The 20741-nt window shown below is 44.7% G+C and overlaps 1 protein-coding gene and 1 non-coding gene across 4 annotated transcripts in view; both read left to right on the forward strand.

Annotated features, from left to right (window-relative positions):
- Positions 1 to 17177, forward strand: part of EEF2K (eukaryotic elongation factor 2 kinase) — a 48596-nt gene extending 31419 nt beyond the window's left edge. Inside the window, exons 11-20 of one of the 3 annotated variants that reach the window (XM_063143363.1) lie at positions 49 to 250; positions 1437 to 1504; positions 2106 to 2183; positions 3744 to 3806; positions 4001 to 4060; positions 8450 to 8584; positions 10756 to 10944; positions 11148 to 11272; positions 12632 to 12810; positions 14211 to 17177. In XM_063143363.1, coding sequence (XP_062999433.1) covers positions 49 to 250; positions 1437 to 1504; positions 2106 to 2183; positions 3744 to 3806; positions 4001 to 4060; positions 8450 to 8584; positions 10756 to 10944; positions 11148 to 11272; positions 12632 to 12810; positions 14211 to 14320 — 1209 coding nt within the window. In that variant the 3' untranslated portion in view covers positions 14321 to 17177. The remainder of the gene's footprint in view (positions 1 to 48; positions 251 to 1436; positions 1505 to 2105; positions 2184 to 3743; positions 3807 to 4000; positions 4061 to 8449; positions 8585 to 10755; positions 10945 to 11147; positions 11273 to 12631; positions 12811 to 14210) is intronic. The other 2 variants (XM_063143364.1, XM_063143365.1) reach the window with 2 other exon arrangements.
- Positions 17178 to 19671: 2494 nt separating this feature from the next.
- On the forward strand, positions 19672 to 19753 carry TRNAL-AAG (transfer RNA leucine (anticodon AAG)). Its single transcript has one exon. It is a non-coding gene; the product is annotated as a tRNA-Leu (tRNA).
- The last annotated feature ends 988 nt before the right edge of the window (positions 19754 to 20741 follow it).

Consider the following 20741-nt stretch of genomic DNA (forward strand, 5'->3'; position numbering starts at 1 on the left):
AAACCATGGACCTGAGTCCTGAGATAGTTCCTGTTTCTTTTTGCTAAGGAATCTGCTCAGACTGTCCTGCGAGGAACTGAAGAAAAATGCGGCAGCAGCCGCGTGCGAACCATCTCCGGCAGCCGGCCTCCTCTGCTTTTCCGTTTGTCCGAAAACTCCGGAGATGAAAGTATGAGCGATGTGGCATTTGACTCCTTGCCCTCTTCACCTTCTTCAGCAACGCCCCACAGTCATAAACTTGAGCATCTTCGTAAGTGACCTGCCAGCTATGTATCATGCTAGGGCAGGGGTGGGTTCCTTGCAGCCTTATGGTAGTATGAGACTCCCACCTTAATTTCAAAAGCCCTCTGAAAATTGCCCTGACTATGCTTGAGACCCAAGGGAAGTGGACTGCAACACAACGCTCACTGTTTGTTCTGGGTCACCTCAGTTAAGGCAGGGGTTGGTCACGTCAGGACCTTGGATCGCGCACTGGAAGATATGCTGGCTGGCGTATTCTCCCATAGGGACTGTTGTCCTAGCTAATGACTGCAGTCAATTTTCAGTAGCTCCACCCCTGCTGAATGCTGAATGCAGTTCTTAAAGGGCCAGTGTCACGCTCCTGTCTGGCTGAGTGACAGGAGACACTTCAGAGGAATCGTTCTCAGAGTCTGCTTGCGAGAGAGCTACATCCTTCGGCTGGGAAGGTATAGAAGAGGGTGCTGAGGGCTCTCCCTAAAGTGGGGTGATCTGAGAGTTTTCTGAATCTGAATCTTCATTAGGGTAATGCAGAGGCAGGGGGTATGAGCTGTCCCTCTTCCAGCAGCCTGCTGGATTGAGAGGAAGAGAGAAAGAAAGAGGATAGGAGGTGAGAGTAAGAGATAAAAGGGGGTGGCCCCATCTAGGACTGGCCCTATCATTAGGCAGAGTGCAGCAGTGGCCTCAGGCAGCAGGTGCTGGGAGGTGGCAGCAGGGCATTGGACGGTTTGCCATGAAACCTTCCCTGCTCCCCCTAAGTTACCCTGCTGCTTTCAGGTGCCATGGAAGATGCCGCCCCATCAGTGTTGAAGGCAGATTCATCTGCCAGTCCAGTCAGCCGTTGTACATGGCATGGGACGGGGCGCCATCTTGTTCTTTGCACCAGGCACCAAAATGTCTTGGGACGGTCCTGGCCCTCACGCACATTGTACTCTGGCCTTCCCCTCCTGGGCTTAGTGCTAAGAATGGTCATAGGAGTTATTTTCATTGTCAGGGAAAGGTGGGTGGAGGAGAGAATTGAGGGAGAAAAGGGCATCCGAATTATGAATGTGCAGCACACCGAATTATGGAGGGCTATAGTTATTTTCATGGAAATGCTTTCAGGCAAGAAGCTTATGCTGCTCTGCATCTCTTGACAATCAAAGGCCAATTTCTAGATTAATAAATACAGCTCCTATGTTCCCTCCTCCTCCCCCTAGATTGGCCTGTATTCAATGAAGTTGACAACTTGGTTCAGAAAGATCACGAAGGCCTTGACAATCAAAGGGTAAGTGCTTCTCCAACAGCCTTTCTAGCTATCCATCCATCATCCATCCAGCAATATAAGTGCATAGATACACTGCTTCTCATTGGGAAAAATATTTGAATTGGAACAAGCATCACCGCCTGCTATGGACATTCATTTAGGTCCAGTGCACGGTAACAACAAGCAGAGGTCTTGGTCCGCTGCTCCTTCTCACCACTCCCAGATTTAAATTTCCTAACACTTCCTAGCCTTCTTGATTTTTCACCATTTATACTATTGTGATCTGGTTCAATAGTTCCAGGGGATGATGGAATTGTTCCTTTAAGGCAACCTGGTGGACTCCAGATGTTTTGCGCTACAACTCCCAGCATGGTTGACCATCGTCCAGTCTACCTAGGGCTGAGTGGAGTTGAAATCGGAACATCTGGAGAGCACCAGCTTGGGAAGGCTTTTTGAAGGTATGCTTTGTGGTTCAAACCCGGCGCTCTAAAAGAGGGTTCAGAAAACAATGTAGAAAGTGGAAAGGCTCTCCTGGAAAGACATCGTCCAGAGATATCTGTACCTCCTTTGCACCAGAGGAATCAAAGAAAGTACTGATGTTGTACCATTTGTTTCTCCCCAGGACTGTGAAAATGGAGGTGACAGTGGATACCCCAGCGAAAAGAGAAGTGAACAGGAAGACATGGATCACCGGGAAAAAGTAATACCTTTCATTCCAAATTTAATATGCTCTTCCCCAGTTCCATTTCCTTTCATATAACTCAGGCATAGCTTGGGATTTCTTTGTTATCCTCTTGATTTGAATTCTGAGCAGAAAGGGAATAACAGCAAACAGCAACCCTATCACCTCCTCCAAATATATTCCAGTACACTCTTAAGTAAGTTGCTTGGTTTGAGGGCTTCCCCACACCAGGCTGAAATCCCTCATCCTAACCAGGGCTTTCTTCTTCCTGTTTCTTAACGGATCTACAATGAGCTTCTTTACACGACGGACACGTGATTTGAACAGAAAACTTCCTTTTATCTCTCTCATTACAACAGCACTCTAGTGGCTGAGTTATAGTGCAATGCCATCATTTCACACTGCCGCTATTTCGCACTTGCCTTCCTTACTGCTTTATAGCTGACCTTTTTAAAAGAGAAATAAAGCTCAAAAAGCATGAGAGACACTCTGGAGGTTGATGACGTCATGTAAAGGACCCACAGACATCTGTCAGTGACCAATAAAAGCCCTGTGTAGAAATGCTCGTGTTACTTGCAGAGAAGAAAGCACATTGCACTTCAGGATCTCTTCTCCTGCCTTAATGTCAGAAGTAAATAAGTGGGAAGAGAGCAGCCAGATAGAGCATCCATAGCCCCGTGTTTCTGTATTCCATACCAGACAGAGCAGCATATCTGAACTAAATTTGACGGGTAAAGACTGGGAAAATGAATAGGAACAAAACGAGCTACTTGTTCATCTAGTGCAGCTCTTTCTAACAGCAGCTTTTTCGGGTCCCTCACATCATCTGCTAACTGCTCTTTTTTTTAACCTGGTGGTGGCGGGAATCGAACCTGGGACCTTCTGCATGCAAAGCGTGCACTTTATCACCGAGCTGTGCCTAGCACCACTGCAGTGGGAAGAAATGGGGAAAGGCAGCAGCAGCTTGACCTGCACTCATCTGCTCACCTGGGGCTAATTTCTAGTCACCCCAGCTGAGCAAGGAAGGGACAAATCGCAGCTCCCTCCAGGCCGTTGTTCTAAGAACTAAGCACTTTTAGGATATTTTCTTTTCTGCTTCACTATTTTATTTATTTATTTATTACATTTCTATACCGCCCCATAGCCGAAGCTCTCTGGGCGGTTTACAAAAGTTAAAAACCGTGAACATTAAAAAAAGTATACAAAATTTAAAAGCATCAAAAGCATAAAAACGATGATATCCATTTAAAAACAACAGTTCTAATGGCTGTTAAAAACAAACAAACTCAGCATATGTTGTTAAATGCCTGGGAGAAGAGAAAAGTCTTGACCTGGCGCCGAAAAGATAACAACGTTGGCGCCAGGCAAACCTCGTCGGGGAGATCGTTCCATAATTGGGGGGCCACCACTGAAAAGGCCCCCTCTCCCTTGTTGCACCTGACTCATTGTGAAACAAATGCAGCACACCATTCTTTTTTCTTTTTGACAGAGGCGGTTTGGGAAGGGGAGCTTTTTCTAATGGAGCTAAACAAAAGGCGAACTAAATTGTGCACTTTTTTATGATTACTATTAATGTAGGGGCATTCCAGCTGCAACCGGAGACATGAATCCGACGAAGACAGCCTGGGCAGCTCTGCAAGGGTAAATAAAACAAAAAATCTCAGCAGATAACAGCTGACCGTTCTGCTTTGCTCTTTTAGTCCTATGCATCGGCTCAGGCAACTCACACGCGTGTGTAAAAGCACTTAGTTTCTCTTTGAGTTGCTGTATTTCACCATGACTTACATCTCCTTGTTTTCCTTCACTTTTTTTTGATTCTTTCCTTTTTCAATCAGAGAAATGCTGTTGTAAATAAGCCCTCTGTGACCTCTAAAACCAGCCCCTGGAGCAAACGGGTGATTCTGCATGAATTCCTCCATTACGTTGTGTGCTTGGCTTTGTTTTCTTCCCACAATTAATTGTTTGTTTTTGTTCTGTTCTGCTGTTGTCACCCTATCCATGTTGTCTGAAAGTTTCTTTGTAAAATTATATTATTATTATTATTATTATTATTATTAATAATAATAATAATAATAATAATAATAATAATAATAATAATATATCCCCCATAGCCAAAGCTCTCTGGACGGTTTACAAAAGTTAAAAACAATGAACATTAAAAACAGATATACAACATTTAAAACCACCAAAAGTGTGTGTGTGTATGTGTGTGTATGTATGTATATGTATGTATGTGTGTGTGTATGTATGTATATATATTTAAAACAACTGTTCTTAGGTCAGTTAAAAACTCAGCATATGCTGTTAAATGTCTGGGAGAACAGAAAAGTCTTGACCTTGCACCGAAAAGATAACAATGTTGGCACCAGGCGAGCCTCATCGGGGAGATCATTCCATAATTGGGGGGCCACCACTGAAAAGGCCCTCTCCCTTGTTGCCGTCCTCTGAGCTTCCTTTGGGGGAGGCACTTGGAGGAGGACCTTAGATGATGAGCGCAGTGGTAGGTTCATGTCGGGGGAGGCATTCCGCCAGGTGTTGTAGTCCCAAGCCGTGTAAGGCTTTATAGGTTAAAACCAGCACCTTGAATTGGGCTCGGAAACGTATAGGCAGCCAATGCAAGCGGGCCAGAATCAGTCTGATATGTTCGAACCTTCTGGTTCCTCTTATCAATCTGGCCGCTGCATTTTTGCACACAATTCCTTCTCTTGGGAGTATACTAAAATGTCTCATTACTGCTACTTTTTTTCCTTCTATAAAGCCAAATGTATGGACTTCCATTTTATTATCACGATTATTATTGTGAAACGAAACTTCTTTTGATTCATTCATTCATGCTTAATCATAATTTTCAACAGTAATAAAAATACAACAATCAGGCCATTCGGAACTAGGAGAAAGACGTGCTTCTTAGTTCTTGGCATTCTTGTTAGCTGCAAACCACCATAAAATAAATACAAATTTTAAGAGACGGGTTGAGAATCTTTGCTTTAAAACAAGCCTTTACGGCGATGCAAGTGCAATTTTGTTTGTTTATAAATTCCTTCGACAACTCATGTCAAAGGAATGAAAAGAGGCATTTGCAAATCATGGCAGTTTTGCTCTGCTCTGGAAGTTTTCCACCCACCCCTATTGCTGTGGATGGGGAAACAGCTTAGAATGATATTCATAAATGTTATTGCCAGGTTGCAGTTTGAGACTAGACGAACAGCACGCCTTTCACCATCCTGTCTTTGCCTGGCGCCTGCAGCATTTAAACAGAGATCATTTAAACCATCCTCCAGTATGTTCTTTAAGGCTCTAGCCCATCTGGTTAAACAGATCCCTTGGGATCCCTCTCGCACACTTATATGCAAACATGTGCTTAAACGCTTAGCAGAATCAAGGCCAGGAAACGGTACCTTTACTTTAACGACTGTGATTTTAGGCTGTACTTGAAGGCGGTCTCTTTAAGGGCACATCCACACACTTTAATAGCTTGTCTGCATTTCACTGAAGTAGCGGAATGTATAGGTATGAAAGGAAATTTTGTTTGGTTTGCATTTCTTATCAAATCCCCCTTTTCCCCCCCAAATACCCCCATTTTTCGTACTTCCTCACTCAATTTGTGAACCAGAGCTCAGTTGCCCTTTGTTGTTGGCACTATTATTATTATTATTATTATTATTATTATTATTATTATTATTATTATTTATATAGCACCATCAATGTACATGGTGCTGTACAGAGTAAAACAGTAAATAGCAAGACCCTGCCGCATAGGCTTACATTCTAATAAAATCATAATAAAACAATAAGGAGGGGAAGAGAATGCAAACAGGCACAGGGTAGGGTAAACAGGCACTGGGTAGGGTAAAACTAACAGTATAAAGTCAGAACAAAATCAAGTTTTAAAAGCTTTAGGAAAAAGAAGTTCCCTGAAAGAAAGATATGTACAAAAATTGCCTATATTAAGAGAATGTACCCAACATCTATCTGAGGGGGGAAATAACACAAAAACGCGTTATATTAAGGAAAGCCTCTTGAAAACCAAAAATGTGCACGTGAAGCAAAACACACAAAACCGGGTGCGTACACATTTCCATCCAGACTTCTTGTTTAAGTCTCAAAGAATGCGGAACGGAACGGACTTAAGATGGAGGAAGTGAAAAAGACCTACATTGACAAGTTCATTTCTTCCTAGCAATGTACAGTCCGTATATGTAGGGTGACCCTATGAAAAGGAGGACAGGGCTCCTGTATCTTTAACAGTTGTATTGAAAAGGGAATTTTAGCAGGTGTCATTTGTATATATGGAGAACCTGGTGAAACTTCCTCTTCATCACAGGTCACTCTAGTATAGCTCCTGCAGCTTTAACTGCTGTGTTGAAGAGGAAATTTCACCAGGTTCTCCATATATACAAATGACACCTGCTGAAATTCCCTTTTCTATGCAACTGTTACAGGAGCCCTGTCCTCCTTTTCATAGGGTCACCCTACGTATATGCCCTCTTATTGTAGAGGTTCCTTGGAGAAGCATTCCAAACATTTTTTCTCTCCTCCCAGAGACTAGGGTGACCCTACAAAAAGGAGGACAGGGCTCCTGTATCTTTAACAGTTGTAGAGAAAAGGGGAATTTCAGCAGGTGTCATTCGTATGCATGCAGCACCTGGTGAAATTCCATCTTCTTCATAGCAGTTAAAGCTGCATGAGCTATTCCCTCTTTTGTATCTGGTCACTCTAGCATAGATACAAAAGAGGGCAGGGCTCCTGCAGCTTTTACTGTGGTGATGAAGATGGAATTTCACCAGGTGCTGCATGCATACAAATGACACCTGCTGAAATTCCCTTTTCTATACAATTGTTCAAGATACAGGAGCCCTGTCCTCCTTTTCCTATGGTCACCCTACCAGAGACTGGCTACTCATTCTCGCAGGGTCAAATTACCCAATCCAGAAAAGAACAGTAATAGTACTTTGCTGGTAATATGGCCTCATTTGGGTTTCTTTTTGGAAGTGGAGGGAATGCAGGTTCAGGGGCAGTTTAAGAAATACCTGTGGATATGTTCTGATAGTAGTTCAAAGCATTGGATGCAATATTTCAACGCTTCCATTTTTTTGCCTTGGGGCTGCATCTTCTCCGCCTCCTGCCAATTTTACACAGCTAGGGTGTAGCCAGCTTTGGCTGTGTAGTTGGCTTTTTTACTTTTACTGCAAAGGTGTTGGGTGTATGCGTGTGAAAGTTTCTAGAGGCAATCTCCATGCTTCTGATTGCGCAGTCTTCACTAAATCAGGAGTTTGCCGGTGTGACCTACCTGCGCCCCCGCAAATAACCAGAAATTCCGGTTGGGGAAAGAGAGCTACAGCGCAATCCTATGCAAGTCTACTCAGAAGCATGCCTCACTCCCAGATCAGTGTGTATAGGATTGCGGCTTTAAGGTTTTATTTTGTTTAGGGTGACCCTATGGAAAGGAGGACAGGGCTCCTGTATGTTTCTCAGTTGTATAGAAAAGGGTATTCAGCAGGTGTCGTTTGGATGCACGCAGCACCTGGAGAGATCCCCTCTTCATTGCAACAGTTAAAGTGGCAGGAGCTCTGCCCTCTTTTGTATCTGGTCACTCTACAAAAGAGCCCAGGGTTCCTGCAGCTTTAACATAGGGTGACCATATGAAAAGGAGGACAGGGCTCCTGTATCTTTAACAGTTACATAGAAAAGGGGATTTCAGCAGGTGTCATTTGTATATATGGAGAACCTGATGAAATTCCGTCTTCATCACAACAGTTAAAGGTGCAGGAGCTATATTAGAGTAACCAGATTTTAAAAAGGGCAGAGCACCTGCACCTTTAACTGTTGTGATGAGGAGGAAATTCCACCAGGTTCTCCATATATACAATTGACACCTGCTGAAATTGCCTTTTCTATGCAACTGTTAAAGATACAGGAGCCCTGTCCTCCTTTTCATATGGTCACCCTATTTAACAGTTGTGATGAAGAGGGGATTTCACCAGGTGCTGCGTGCATACAAAGGACACCTGCTGAAATTCCCTTGTCTGTACAACTGTCAAAGATACAGGAGCCCGGTCCTCCTTTCCATAGGGTCACCCTAGTTTTGTTGTACTTCCTTGGCTACTGCTAGCATGCTTTTATTTTGAAAACGATTTCCCGCTCAAAACGGTAGCTTGAGAAGGAGCTGTGACGGCCGTGTTGTGCAGATAGGACAGCACACCTTCCCCTACCCCACCCTGTTTCTTTTTCTTTCCTTATTTTATGTTTCAAACGCAAGTCATGATGCATTCACCCTGTTCTAGGTCAGTGTGGAGAAATGGAATCTCTACAACGCAGCCAGAGTTCACATTCACAGACCCTCGTGTGTGGCGGTGGAAGTGCAAAGACTCAATGCCTTGGAGCTTGAGAAGAAAATTGGGAAGTCCATCCTTGGGAAGGTTTGATCACCACAGTCTCTTGCATCCGGCAGGCACCAGTGACCATCTGAGAGGATGGCTCACCCTCTAGAAAGAACGAGGGTTTCACATCAGTTGCTCGACTCTTGAACTAGAAAGGACAGGGGTGGTCCTAGGGGCAGAAAAGGAGCAATCCAGTCGTGGGTGCACCAGTGAATTCTCATTCTCTGACAGTGCAGTTATTGCTGTTGGGTGGCCGTTCTTTGTGAAGTTGATGGGTTGCTGAGAGCCAAATTAGACGCATGGTACATTCCTCCCCTGACCCCATGGAGTTAATGCCTCAGTTCAGACAACACATTTCTCAACAGTGGTTTTAGAACTCCACGGTGGAGTTCTGGAGGGAGAACACCATGCAACGATGGAGACTTTTTTTGAAAAACACTCCACGTTGTGAAGAGGAGAGTTCCTGCACAACTGTTGTGTTCCGTGTTGTCTGGGGGGCTCCATGGAGTTTCTTGCTGCATTGAGTGGAGTTTTCCCACTGGCTATAGAGTTCCCTGGCAAGAGTGGCCAAAGGAGCAAGTGCCGCTCTAGGAGAGTCGCTGTGATTGTTTTTTCGCAGCATTGGCTGATGGGATACCATTGGGAGAACTGTGGGAGGAGAGAGGGCAATCAAACGTCACATAGATTTTTATTCAACTCCACAGGAGCCCACATTCACACAATGGTGGAGTTGGAACATGTTGTGTGGTGAGTCCCCCCCCCCTACAAACTCCACTGTTGAGTGGAGTTTTCACACTGCGTAGGGAAAAGTGTTGCGTGAACTGAGCCAATAGCTGATTTAGGGCATTAGGGAGAAGGGTTAAACACCTTTCTCCCAGAGTACCACTATCTCCAATCTTCAAAGCAACTCCCATGGATCTTGTAGTTAGTAAACAAAAATATCTAATTTGGCCTTAATACTTGGGAACGATCCGTTGATATTTCATCCGTGGCAGGGAATAGTTAGGAGAAATTCTTCTGCCATGTGCTTCACATTGGCCATGGTGCTTCAAAGGCAGCACGCCACGACAACCCAGGGTTGTTTTAAAACCATGGTTCACCGTAAACGAGTGAGCAAAAGTGGGTATGCTTGTTCCTGACCCCTTGATAGCTTGTGCTGCAAATGGGAGGAGCTAAACAACCCAGGGATGCTCTGTCCCTGGGTTGTCGAAGGAGAGAGAACCTAGAGCTGGAAACCATGGTTAACTCATGGTTAAACTATGGACGTCACAATCAACTCAGAGTTCCAGGATTGTATATGGGTTGTTTAGCTGCAGCAGGAACAATTAAGGTGCCAGGGACCAATATGCTCATGGGGCTGGACAAAATTCCAGCCTGTGGTAGCTTAAAGCTCTTTCCGCCCCATAACTAAGCCTTAGGAGAGGCAGTGGGGCAGGGGCACAGACAGGGTGCCCTGGGGAAGCTCTGGAGCACTGGAATGGGATCCCAACACAGCCCTGAGATTCAGCACCCCTGCCCCATGGCGCCATCTTTGATTTGGAGTTCAGTTGCACTCCTGGAGCAGTTTGCATTCCTGAGTTCCACTTGTGACAGCGCTTAAGCCGCCACTCAAGTCCCAGGAAGTCTCAGTTGCTTAGAGGTTAAACAGCCCGGAGTTAATCCAACACTTGCCCATAGTTTGTTGTTGGATTAACTCTGGGTTGTCTATCCGCTGAACAACCCAGACTTGTTTGCGTGCATCAGGCAGACTCGGCCTTTGAGATTTGCTAACCACATGGTGGTTGAAGGCACACAGTTGGAGCTGAATTTTACACCACTGTTGCCACTGGGTAAACCGGAGGATGAAAGAAAACTTTTCCCAGGCAGCGTTGAAATGGGCTTGCGAATCTAATCTCAGATAATACCTTGCAGCCCTAAGCGTAAGCGGTTGCTTAGAGCTGCGTGAAACTAGGCTCAATGAGTGGTCTAAGCACTTCTGGCTCTTTGGCATTGCTAAAGTTAAGCAGGCGTGGGCCTGGTCAGCCCTCTGGATTGGTGACTGTGATGTGGTGACCATTACCAGGCCCATGTAAGAATAGATACAATTTAATTTTTTGTAATAAAAAAATACTTTGTTGAGCTGAGTCCATACCTGGCCAACAGGTTTATCTCCATTTAAATTATTTTTTTCGCTGATTTCTTCTCTCTTTCTCTCTCTCTTTCTCATATAGGTTCACCTGGCCATGGTTCGTTACCACGAGGCTGGCCGTTTCTGTGAGAAGGACAAGGAGTGGGATGAGGAATCGGCCATTTTTCACCTGGAGCACGCAGCGGACTGCGGGGAGCTGGAAGCCATCGTTGGTTTGGGACTCATGTATTCCCAGTTGCCCCATCACATTCTTTCCGAGGTCACGCTACAGGTCAGTCACTCGGCGCGACACCTGGTGGAAATCAATGCCCCGCAGCTGCGCACCTTCGTCGCTGCGCTTCCACGTTCGTGATTCTCTGTGAAACGAGAAACACGCGATCCCAGTCTGACCTTTCCGTGCAATCAGATATGAAAAACAAGTGCGTTATTTCATCGTCTTCGCTCTTCTTTAATCTCCTGCTTTTGCTTCCATAGGACATGGAGGAAAATAGAGTCAAAGGCTTCGATTATTTACGCAGAGCTGCGGAAGCCGGGGACCGCCCTTCTATGATCCTTGTGGCAAGAGCATATGATACAGGCATCAGCCTCGCTCCTGACAGGTATTTGTTAGGGATGCTGGTTGTTCATTCCTTTGTTAAGCTGATGGCTTGCCTCTTTAGCCAGATCACCAGCTAAAGTTTTTGGCCACCGGTTTGGATGGCTTTAAAAAGGGAGTTGGACAAATGCATGGTGGATACAGCTATCGATGGCTACTAGTCCTGATGACTATATGCTACCACCAGTATCAGAGGCAGTATGCCTATGTGCACCAGTGGCTGAGGAACATGGTTGTTCATTCCTTTGTTAAGCTGATGGCTTGCCTCTTTAGCCAGATCACCAGCTAAAGTTTCATTAGTAAGAGATTATGACCCAAGAGGGTCTCATGATAGCTGAGGATTTCTCTTGAACTTAGACAAGACGACGCCCCTTCCAGCTGAAGGAAAGAGATATAGAAACAGCTGATAACAGTTTCCTGCTTGAATGTATAGAGACAGAGACCTAGTTCGCACATAATGAAAACCCATCATGGGTTAATTAACCCTTCTGGAGCTACGGTGTGCGCCAGCAGCCATTATGAATATGCAACCTTGGACTGAGGGTTGCCAGATCATGCAAACCCAACAGGTGGGGGTTATTTGAGGGTTAAACAACCCTCGCATAACCCATAGTCTGTTGTAGGGTTGTGCGAGGGTTGTTTATCCGCCAGCTGGGTTCACACAACACAACAAACTCCGACAACTGCCGATTGGCGTTGTCTATCCATAAAGCTGGCCGGCACGTGCCTCAGGTCCTCGAGGGTTAATTAACCCACAGTGGGCTGTCATGTCATGGGAACCGGCTCAGAGAGTGAAGAGTTTTCTACACAGAGTCAGCTGGAAATTGGGGTGCAGCTGTTCTGGGCTGCAAAAGTTGATTTCTGAGAATCTGTTGCAGGAATTCACTTTTACAAGATGTAGCGATGGCCACCTGTTTGGATGGCTTTAAAAAGGGGGTTGGACAAATGCATGGCGGATACAGCTATCGATGGCTACTAGTCCTGATGACTATATGCTACCACCAGTATCAGAGGCAGTATGCCAATGTGCACCAGTGGCTGAGGAACATGGGCGGAAGGGTGCAGTTACACTCGTGTCCTGCTTGTGGCTTTCCCTTGGGCAGCTGGTGGGCTACTGTGTAAACAGAAGGCTGGACTAGATGGACCCCTGGTCTGATCAAGCAGGGAAGGCGCAGGAGATGTCCTGGAGGTTGATGGCATCATGTAATGGACCTCAAACTTCTGTAACTTGCCAATCATGAGCGTGCAATAAATCTCTCATGCAAATAAGCGCAATGTAATAAGCAGATCCAAACCACATGTATTTTTTTCTCTTTCCATACTACTCCTTGAGTTTTTCATGTGTGTTTTTGTCATTACTCAGACACCGGGACTGGAAGGAAGCCCTTCATTGGTACAATGCAGCGTTGAACATGACCGATTACGATGAAGGAGGGGAATATGACGGAACCCAAGATGAGCCCCGGTATCTTTTCCTGGCCAGGGAAGCAGAGATGTTGATGACCGGAGGTTTGGGTCTGGACAAGGACCCACAGAGATCAGGTATTCTGCGGGCTTGTACTCATGCATCTGGAAGGCACCTTCCAATTCCCACCTGTGAGGAAGTTGTTCGCTGTGATTCTAGTTATTTGGCCAGTGTGAAAAACAGCAAAATACCTTTTCTTTGGAGGCAGGCAAAGAAGGAAAGAAGAAAGAGATTCTGAGAGCAAATCTTGACGACGTATATCTTCTGGTTCATAACAGCTGGCAGAGAAGATAGACTGTTTTGTATGGCCCAGGCTGGGTTCACACAACACACTAACCCAGTGGTTCCCAATGTGGGCGGTACCGCCCCCTTGGGGCCAGTGGGATTGCATAGGGGGGCGTTAAGAGGCAAAGGGGCGGCAGGGGGGCACTCGAGGTGGTCTTTTCCAAGAAGCGCCTCTCCAGAAGGTCTTAAAACCCAGGGACATTTTTATGGGAGAAGGTAGTTTGGTCCCAAGCCATATAGGGGAAGAATCCACACATGTATGAATACCGTTTAAGAAGAGTCCTTTTAACAGTGAATTGAAATGTTTCAAAAGCACCAAAATGCTAATGAAGAGACATACCCTGCTTGGTGTGCCCCGCCATGCCGGCTGCAAAAAAGAGGCGTTCACTCTCTTTCCCCTCCCTCCCTCCCTCCCTCCCTCGGCAAGCCTGCGGCAGGTGCTTTGGATTTTGAATAAATATTCAATTAATTGTTACTGTTTTGAATTTTATTGTTATTATCTTCCTTAGTGGGTCGTTGAAAACTGCTATTCTGAATAATGATTTTTATAGTGTAGGGTAGGGGGCACTGGGCATGAGTTTGTGGAACCAAGGGGGCGGTGACCTGAAAAAGTTTGGGAACCACTGCACTAACCCACCCTTAGTAGTTGAGTGTGGGTTGTTTTGAACCGTGAGCTGTTTGTTGAACCGTGGGTTATCATATTGTCTGAACCCAGGACATTTTCTGCAGGGTAGCTTGTTTACCGTGCAGTGTGGCTTATTTTTCTCGAACAAGCCATCTTGAGAACCCATGGTTTGTCATTGCCCTAGCTGTGCTTCTTTCAAAAGTTAAAAAAAAAAAAAGAGAGATGCAAAAGGGAGGAATTTACTTCTTTTTTATAGTCTCATTTCACCACTGGCATTCATCCATACCAGCACCCATCGAGTCAACTTGCAATGTGGGAGACGAAAAGAATGCCTGTGAATCTCTCTGACTTTGAACTGTTCTCATTAATGTCCTCTAACCCAGCCTTCCCTCCCGGATGTGTTGGATGACAACTCCCATCATGTGTTGGAATGATGGGAGATGTTGTACAACACATCTGGCGGGGGGCCCGGTGGGGGAAAGCTACTCTAGCCTGCGGTTTGCATCCAGGTGAGAAGAAACTGCTGTTTTTGCTCCCTTCATATGATCCTCTATCCTGTTTTCCTAGGGGAGCTGTATACCGAAGCCGCTGAAGTTGCTATGCAAGCCATGAAAGGCAGGTTGGCCAACCAGTACTACCAGAAAGCTGAAGAAGCCTGGGCCATGATGGAGGAGTGAAACTGGAAAAGACGGCGTTTCCTTGTGTATATATATCAGAGAGATACATTTTCTAAAAGACTCTCATTTTGTTCAGGGTAGGGTGGGAAGAAAGAAAAAAAAAAGATGTATTTTTTATGTGTTGTTAACTGATTTTGTCTTTTTCTTATGACGATTTTTTCTAACTCCGTTCCAACTGAACGACAAACAGAAGCAGTAAAATTATATACTGTGACTGACATTTCAGAGCTGCAACGTCAATTGCTGTGGATATTTTTTGTAAAAATTCTCCGGGCAGGGAGAACTATTTCTTCATTTGGAACGAAATAAAGCGGACCTCTGCTTAAATGGCATATTTATGGTGGGCATGATAGAAGGATACGTCTTGTACACCTCTGATCTCCATCTCTGCCTTGCTCTGTTACAAAATGCTATTTATAATTCCTATGGTTGGGCCTCTTTTGTTACAAGTTCGTACTTATCTTGGGTTGAGAGTTGATTCTCCAGGCTAGGACATAGGTGTGAGAATCTAGGTTGTGGATAATAGCCCTTCTACCCCGTAATTTCTGAATCTATGGACAGGGGCAGGAGGACAATATAGACATAGGAAATCTTCCTCAGAACTATTGTTTCTTCATCTTTCATTTTATTAGGTTTATATCCTATCCTTGCTCCAAGGAACTCAGAGTGGCTCCGTCTCCTTCCACCCCTTTATTTTCACAACAAACTTGACCCTTGTCTTTGTTCCACACTCTTACTGCTAGACCGCACTGGTTCTCTCAAAGCAGCAGTTGCTAGTTAATGATGACACTCAAAGATGGAGCTGCCTTCATCATGTGACCGCTGCCACCTTCAGTTTACGGAGCAGGATGGGGGAAAAGTGAAATAAATAGAAGTTCAAACTAGCATCTACTAAGCACTATATTATTCAGCAGTGCCCTCCTCTGTGAGCAAGATCCTTCTATAATGTTTACTGCAGCAAAGTTCTTATGCAGTGTTGATTAAAAGCTTGCTTATGCAGGTTTAGTTCTTTAATTCTTTTTGTTCAGTGCAGCTGGGGAGTTAAGGATGAATTGCCTATTCAGCTTCTGTTCTCCATGGCAGGGAGCTTTAATTACTGGCTTTCTCATATTTTGTGTGTGTGTGTTTACTTTTCTAGCAAACCTGCAGAATTTAATAACAATAAAACGAGGAATTAAAGCTACCACCACCACCCTGCAGGGAACAGTAACTGATGAAATAAGGAGCAATTAAGGTGCAATTCATGACTAAACAATCAACTGTGCAGAACAGAATGTAATAAAGCAGCCAGAGACTGCAAACAGGAAGCTTTCAATTAAAAGTACATTAGCTCTTAAAATCTCCACTAGTGCTTTGCCTGTGCACAAATGGACAGATTATCAACTGCTATTTCATGTTATTATTTTAAAAAATCTCCACAAATCAAGTCTGAAAACTGATGGATTGCCATTATGTGCTAACCAGGTTAGTGAGAACAACACAGAAAATCCTGGCATGTCACAATTTGATCACAACAATGTGAGATTTACATCCAAGTAAGCATACATAGGATTGGATTGAAAGTTTTCTGATCACATTCTGCAAGATAGTACTATAGTCTTGCTTGTTCATCTATGCAAGTAATGCTTCTACATTTGCTTCCAAAATAGCATTCTTTTATGTGTTCACTTTATTAGTGCTTATGACATCTTCATTCCCAGGGCAGATCTCTTGTCTCGTGTGATATCAAAATAATATCAACATATATACATGGTCTTGAAAGAGAGCAGATGAAGTGTGGTGTAGTGGCTAAAGTGTCAGACTGGGAGTCGGGAGATCCGGGTTCTAGTCCCCACTCGGCCATGGAAACCCCCCACTGGATGAGTTTGGGCCAGTCACAGACTCTCAGCCCAACTCACCTCACAGGGTGGTTGTTGTGAGGATAAAATGGAGAGGAGGAGGATTATGTACGCCGCCTTGGGTTCCTTGGAGGAAAAAAGGCGGAATATAAATGCAATAATACATAATACATACAATACATTAATCTGGACTGTACCACTTCAAAACCATGACTGGGATTGCACACAATCAAATGTTCCTCCAGACGAACAAATCCCCTGAACATAGAAAAGTAGACATCAGGGAGAAGGTTAGGGCTAGAACCTCTCTCCAGGAAATCTAGATTTCTGCATGCAGAGATTACTTTTGTATGGAGAAGCACCCAGTCATCTGAAGTGCTAAAGTCCAGGCTACATCCGCTGCAGGGAAGTCAAAGTCCTGTGGATCTCCATTCCTGAAGATCTCTGTACCTTCCCTGTACTTGGCACATCACATGCTATGCATTTTTACTTCTTATTTTTGCTGGAACCACCCTGGCTTTGGATCAGACTGTTAATTAACATTGCTTCCCTTTACAGCAAACCCTTCAAGAGGTTAGAGCAATTTAGAAGTATATCTACTACCTCTCTGTCCGTAGAAACGTTAACTTCTTCCTGTTACTATCTTCAACGTTCATTCATGTTCAGAGTCACGATACGATAGATGCTCACTACAGACTTTTTATTTACTGCGTTCATGTCTTTTTTGAAGATGTCACTTGCCCCTGCTTTACTTAGTAACAAGCTTTAAAAGTGCTGTACCCCAACTTCTTGCTACCAGTGCTTCATATTGGTATCTTTCGGGTATCTTTTACAATAAGGGATGCTAGAAGGATATTGATCGTTACTTACAAGTGCTCAGAACTTGTGGCGTTATTACTGATTTATTGAGCTTGTTGCAATGGCTTGAGTTCCTGTATTATGTTTACATTACCCAGTGCAAAAGAGGAAGCATGAAAATGCTGTGATGAGTACATTTACAATAAATTTCTGAGAATGAATCCTCTCCTAAGCATCCATCTTTCTTTCAGGACTCTTGTTCTCATCGGCATGGACTTATTTATTGTTCATAACTAGTTTTTCTTCCTCAGGGCTTTGTTGAAACGATCTGTGCAGTTCCACTCTTGACACTACTTCCAGCATAAACTCCCTGTGATCTGGGCTTGGACGAAATCCTATTTTGAATGCCTATTTCTCAGAGCAATAATGAAAATTGCAACTTGATTAAAATGCATGAACCCTAGTTTGCATCCAGGATACGCCCTGACTCGCTGGCTAATTCCAGACACAATAGGACTTTGTTTTAAGAACTTTTTTAGTTCTTAAAACAAAAATCCCAACTAAAAGGGAAAGTGTTTTTAACAATTATAAAACCACAATTATAAAACTATGAGCTAGATAGTCCTGCTCCTTCTCTGCTTTTTTGCCCCTCAGTCCCCTCACCACAGAGAGGCTAATAATAATAATAATAATAATAATAATAATTCTTACCCGCCTCACCATTTTGATCAAGGCGAGGAACAACAGTAAGTATAAACTACATAAAATACTGATTAAAAACATAGTAAACATGGTTAAAACAGCCTAAAAAACATCTTAAAAGCATACTAAAAGCGTCCTAAAATTCCACTGGGTAGGCCTGCCGGAAGAGATCAGTCTTTATAGCTTTCTTAAATGCTAAAAGACTGTTAAGTTGACGAATCTCCTCCAGTAGGCCATTCCACAGTCTGGGAGCAGCAGAAAAGAAGGTAATACCTGTCAGCCTAGATTTGGCTGGCAGAAGGCAATTCTTCCCAGAGGACCTGAGTGTGCGGGGCAGAGTGTACATGAATAATGCAAACATTGCTCATGCATAGTGAATCCCCCCTCCAAAATTTGCATGCGCCCCTGCCTGCTCCCTGTTAGGAGTGACAGCCTAACCACACGACCGCGGCTGGGGGCCACCTTTGTGCCAGTGTGGTGTAGTGGCTACGGTGATGGACTGGGAGTTGGGAGATCCGGGTTCTAGTTTCACTTAGCCATGGAAACCAACTGGGTGACTTTGGGCCAGTCACAGACTCAGCCTGACCTACCTCACAGGGCTGTTGTGAGGATAACATGGAGAGGAGGAGGAGGATTATGTATGCCGCCTTGGGTTCCTTGGAGGAAAAAAGGTGGGATATAAAAGCAATCATACATACATACATATGATGCAGATGTCAGATGAACAGCCAGTGTAGTGTAGTGGCTAAAGTGTTGGACTGGGAGTCGGGAGATCTGGGTTCTAGTCCCCACTTGGCCAATGGGTGACTTTGGGCCAGTCACAAACTCTCAGCCCAACTGACCTCACAGGGTTGTTGTGAGGATAACATGGAGACTAGTAGGATTATGTACACTGCCTTGGGTTCCTTGGAGGAAAAAAGGCGGGATATAAATGTAATAAATAAATGATGGGCAGAACTCCCCATCATTCCGCTGGTGAAGCAGCTGCCCTGCCTCTTTGTTGCGAAGGAAATGAATTGGTATTAAATCTCAAGCTTTGGAATTTTTCGAACTTTCAAAATTTTCTGCATGTCTACACTCCTCAAGCTTCGGTTTAAAATAAAACTGAGCCAAATCGGTGCGGTAGATCTCGAGTAATAAGCCTTACACTACTCCATATTAAGATGATCTGCATGAGAAAAAAAAGTAAATAGAAATTCCTGATGGAATTTTAGAACTTGTGCTCATCAAATTGTGTTGAAGGGCAGTAGGATCAGGACAGGTAGAAAAGGAAGCACTTATTTGAACCACACGTCATTAGCTTTACTGAATACACTGATACGGTGAACCCAATCCAACTAAAACTACAGTATGATACTATACATGTGTACTCGGAAGCAAGCCCCATTGAGTGCAATACGACTTATCCCCAGGTAAGTGTATATAGCATTGCAGCTTTAGGTCATGTTAAGTGGCTAACTTGAGCCACTGATTTCAATAGGACTTAAGCACAAATAATGTTAGGTGGATGAGGACCAGCACATGACGGTGGCTACTAGCTTAAGGGTGCAATCCTATGCCTGTTTAGACAGGGGTGGGGGAGCCCTACAACTCTCAGCATTCCCCAGCTAGCTTTTAGAAAAGGTGGGAGGACCCATCTTTTTATTTTAGCCTTTTAGTAGGGTGACTATATGAAAGGGAGGACAGGGCTCCAGTATCTTTAACAGTTGTATTGAAAAGGGAATTTCAGCAGGTGTCATTTGTATATATGGAGAACCTGGTGAAATGCCCTCTTCATCACAACAATTAAAGCTGCAGGTGCCTTGCCCTCTTTTAAATCTGGTCACTCTAGTATAGCTCCTGCACCTTTAACTGTTGGGGAGAAGAAAAGGCCATTACTATACACACACCCACACCCTGGAACTTTTAATATTCTTTCGAAACCCAGTTCACAAAATAAGAATTAAAAAAGGATGCAACTATTGTGACATTTCCAGAGATGAATAAGGCGTAGAAGAAGACTGTAGGTATCTCGGTAGCGTGGCCGAGCGGTCTAAGGCGCTGGATTAAGGCTCCAGTCTCTTCGGGGGCGTGGGTTCGAATCCCACCGCTGCCAGAACGTTTTGCTCTGGTCTCTTCCTTTTTTTCCTTGCAGAGGATCTGCAAAGGTTTAGGAAGGTTAGGAAAAAAACATGCACAGAGCGCCACCTGGTGCTGGCTTCCCCTGCGTGCCACATCACTGGCAAGCATTGTGGGTAAGAGGAGGTACTAAACCTCCCCACGTGCTTGGGAGAGTTACACCAACATGGCTGCTGGCTGAGAAACACCCCCCCCCCCTCCAGCCCCACCGGACCTGCAGGCACGTTGCTACCAGGGGGGGCGTAAGGAAGCTCCCCTTCCTCCTTTGGAGCTCAAGGTAGGGGAAGCAAGGTGTGATACAGGCTTGCTTTTCTTTTCTTTAACCTTCGCGTGCTTCTGGGTGGAGGATGTCCTTCTTTTTGTAAGGCCTGGATGGTGCATCTCTCTCCCCCCCCCACTCCCCTGTGCTGCAAATTTGGGGAAGGGGGCATGATCTGGGGGTGGGGGGAGAGATATGCAAGCTCTCAGATCTTTGCAGAAGATCCTAGAATCTTAAAAGAGGGATTGCAAAGGTGATGGTGTGGGAAAAGCAGCCCTCTCTGTCTCTCCTTGCATATAAAAGTTAGAAATCTAGGTGTGTTTGGAGATCTGCTCCTTCCCACCACAGCTAACGTCGTGAAAATAATAATATTATACACACACACACACACACACACACACACACACACACACACACATATATATATATGGTATATCCGTGTGGTTTTGAGAAGCCCTTCCTATCCTGCCTGCCTTGCTGCATTGTTACATCAGCATTTTACATGAGCCTTTAAACCTGCTCAGAGTTTAAGGCCCCCCTTGCCAAGGGGTGAAACAGATCCACGTCTGAAGTTGGACCTGAATGAGGTCGATGGGGCAAGAAATTTCTGTTATTGGACGGATCCGAGGAGAGAGGCCATGGAAATCCCATTTCCTCCTTGGACTCTGATGTGGTTGCTGCGTGGTTACATCAGTTGTGTTTTATT

Source organism: Elgaria multicarinata, chromosome 17 (assembly GCF_023053635.1).
Source record: "Elgaria multicarinata webbii isolate HBS135686 ecotype San Diego chromosome 17, rElgMul1.1.pri, whole genome shotgun sequence".
Lineage (NCBI taxonomy): Eukaryota > Metazoa > Chordata > Lepidosauria > Squamata > Anguidae > Elgaria > Elgaria multicarinata.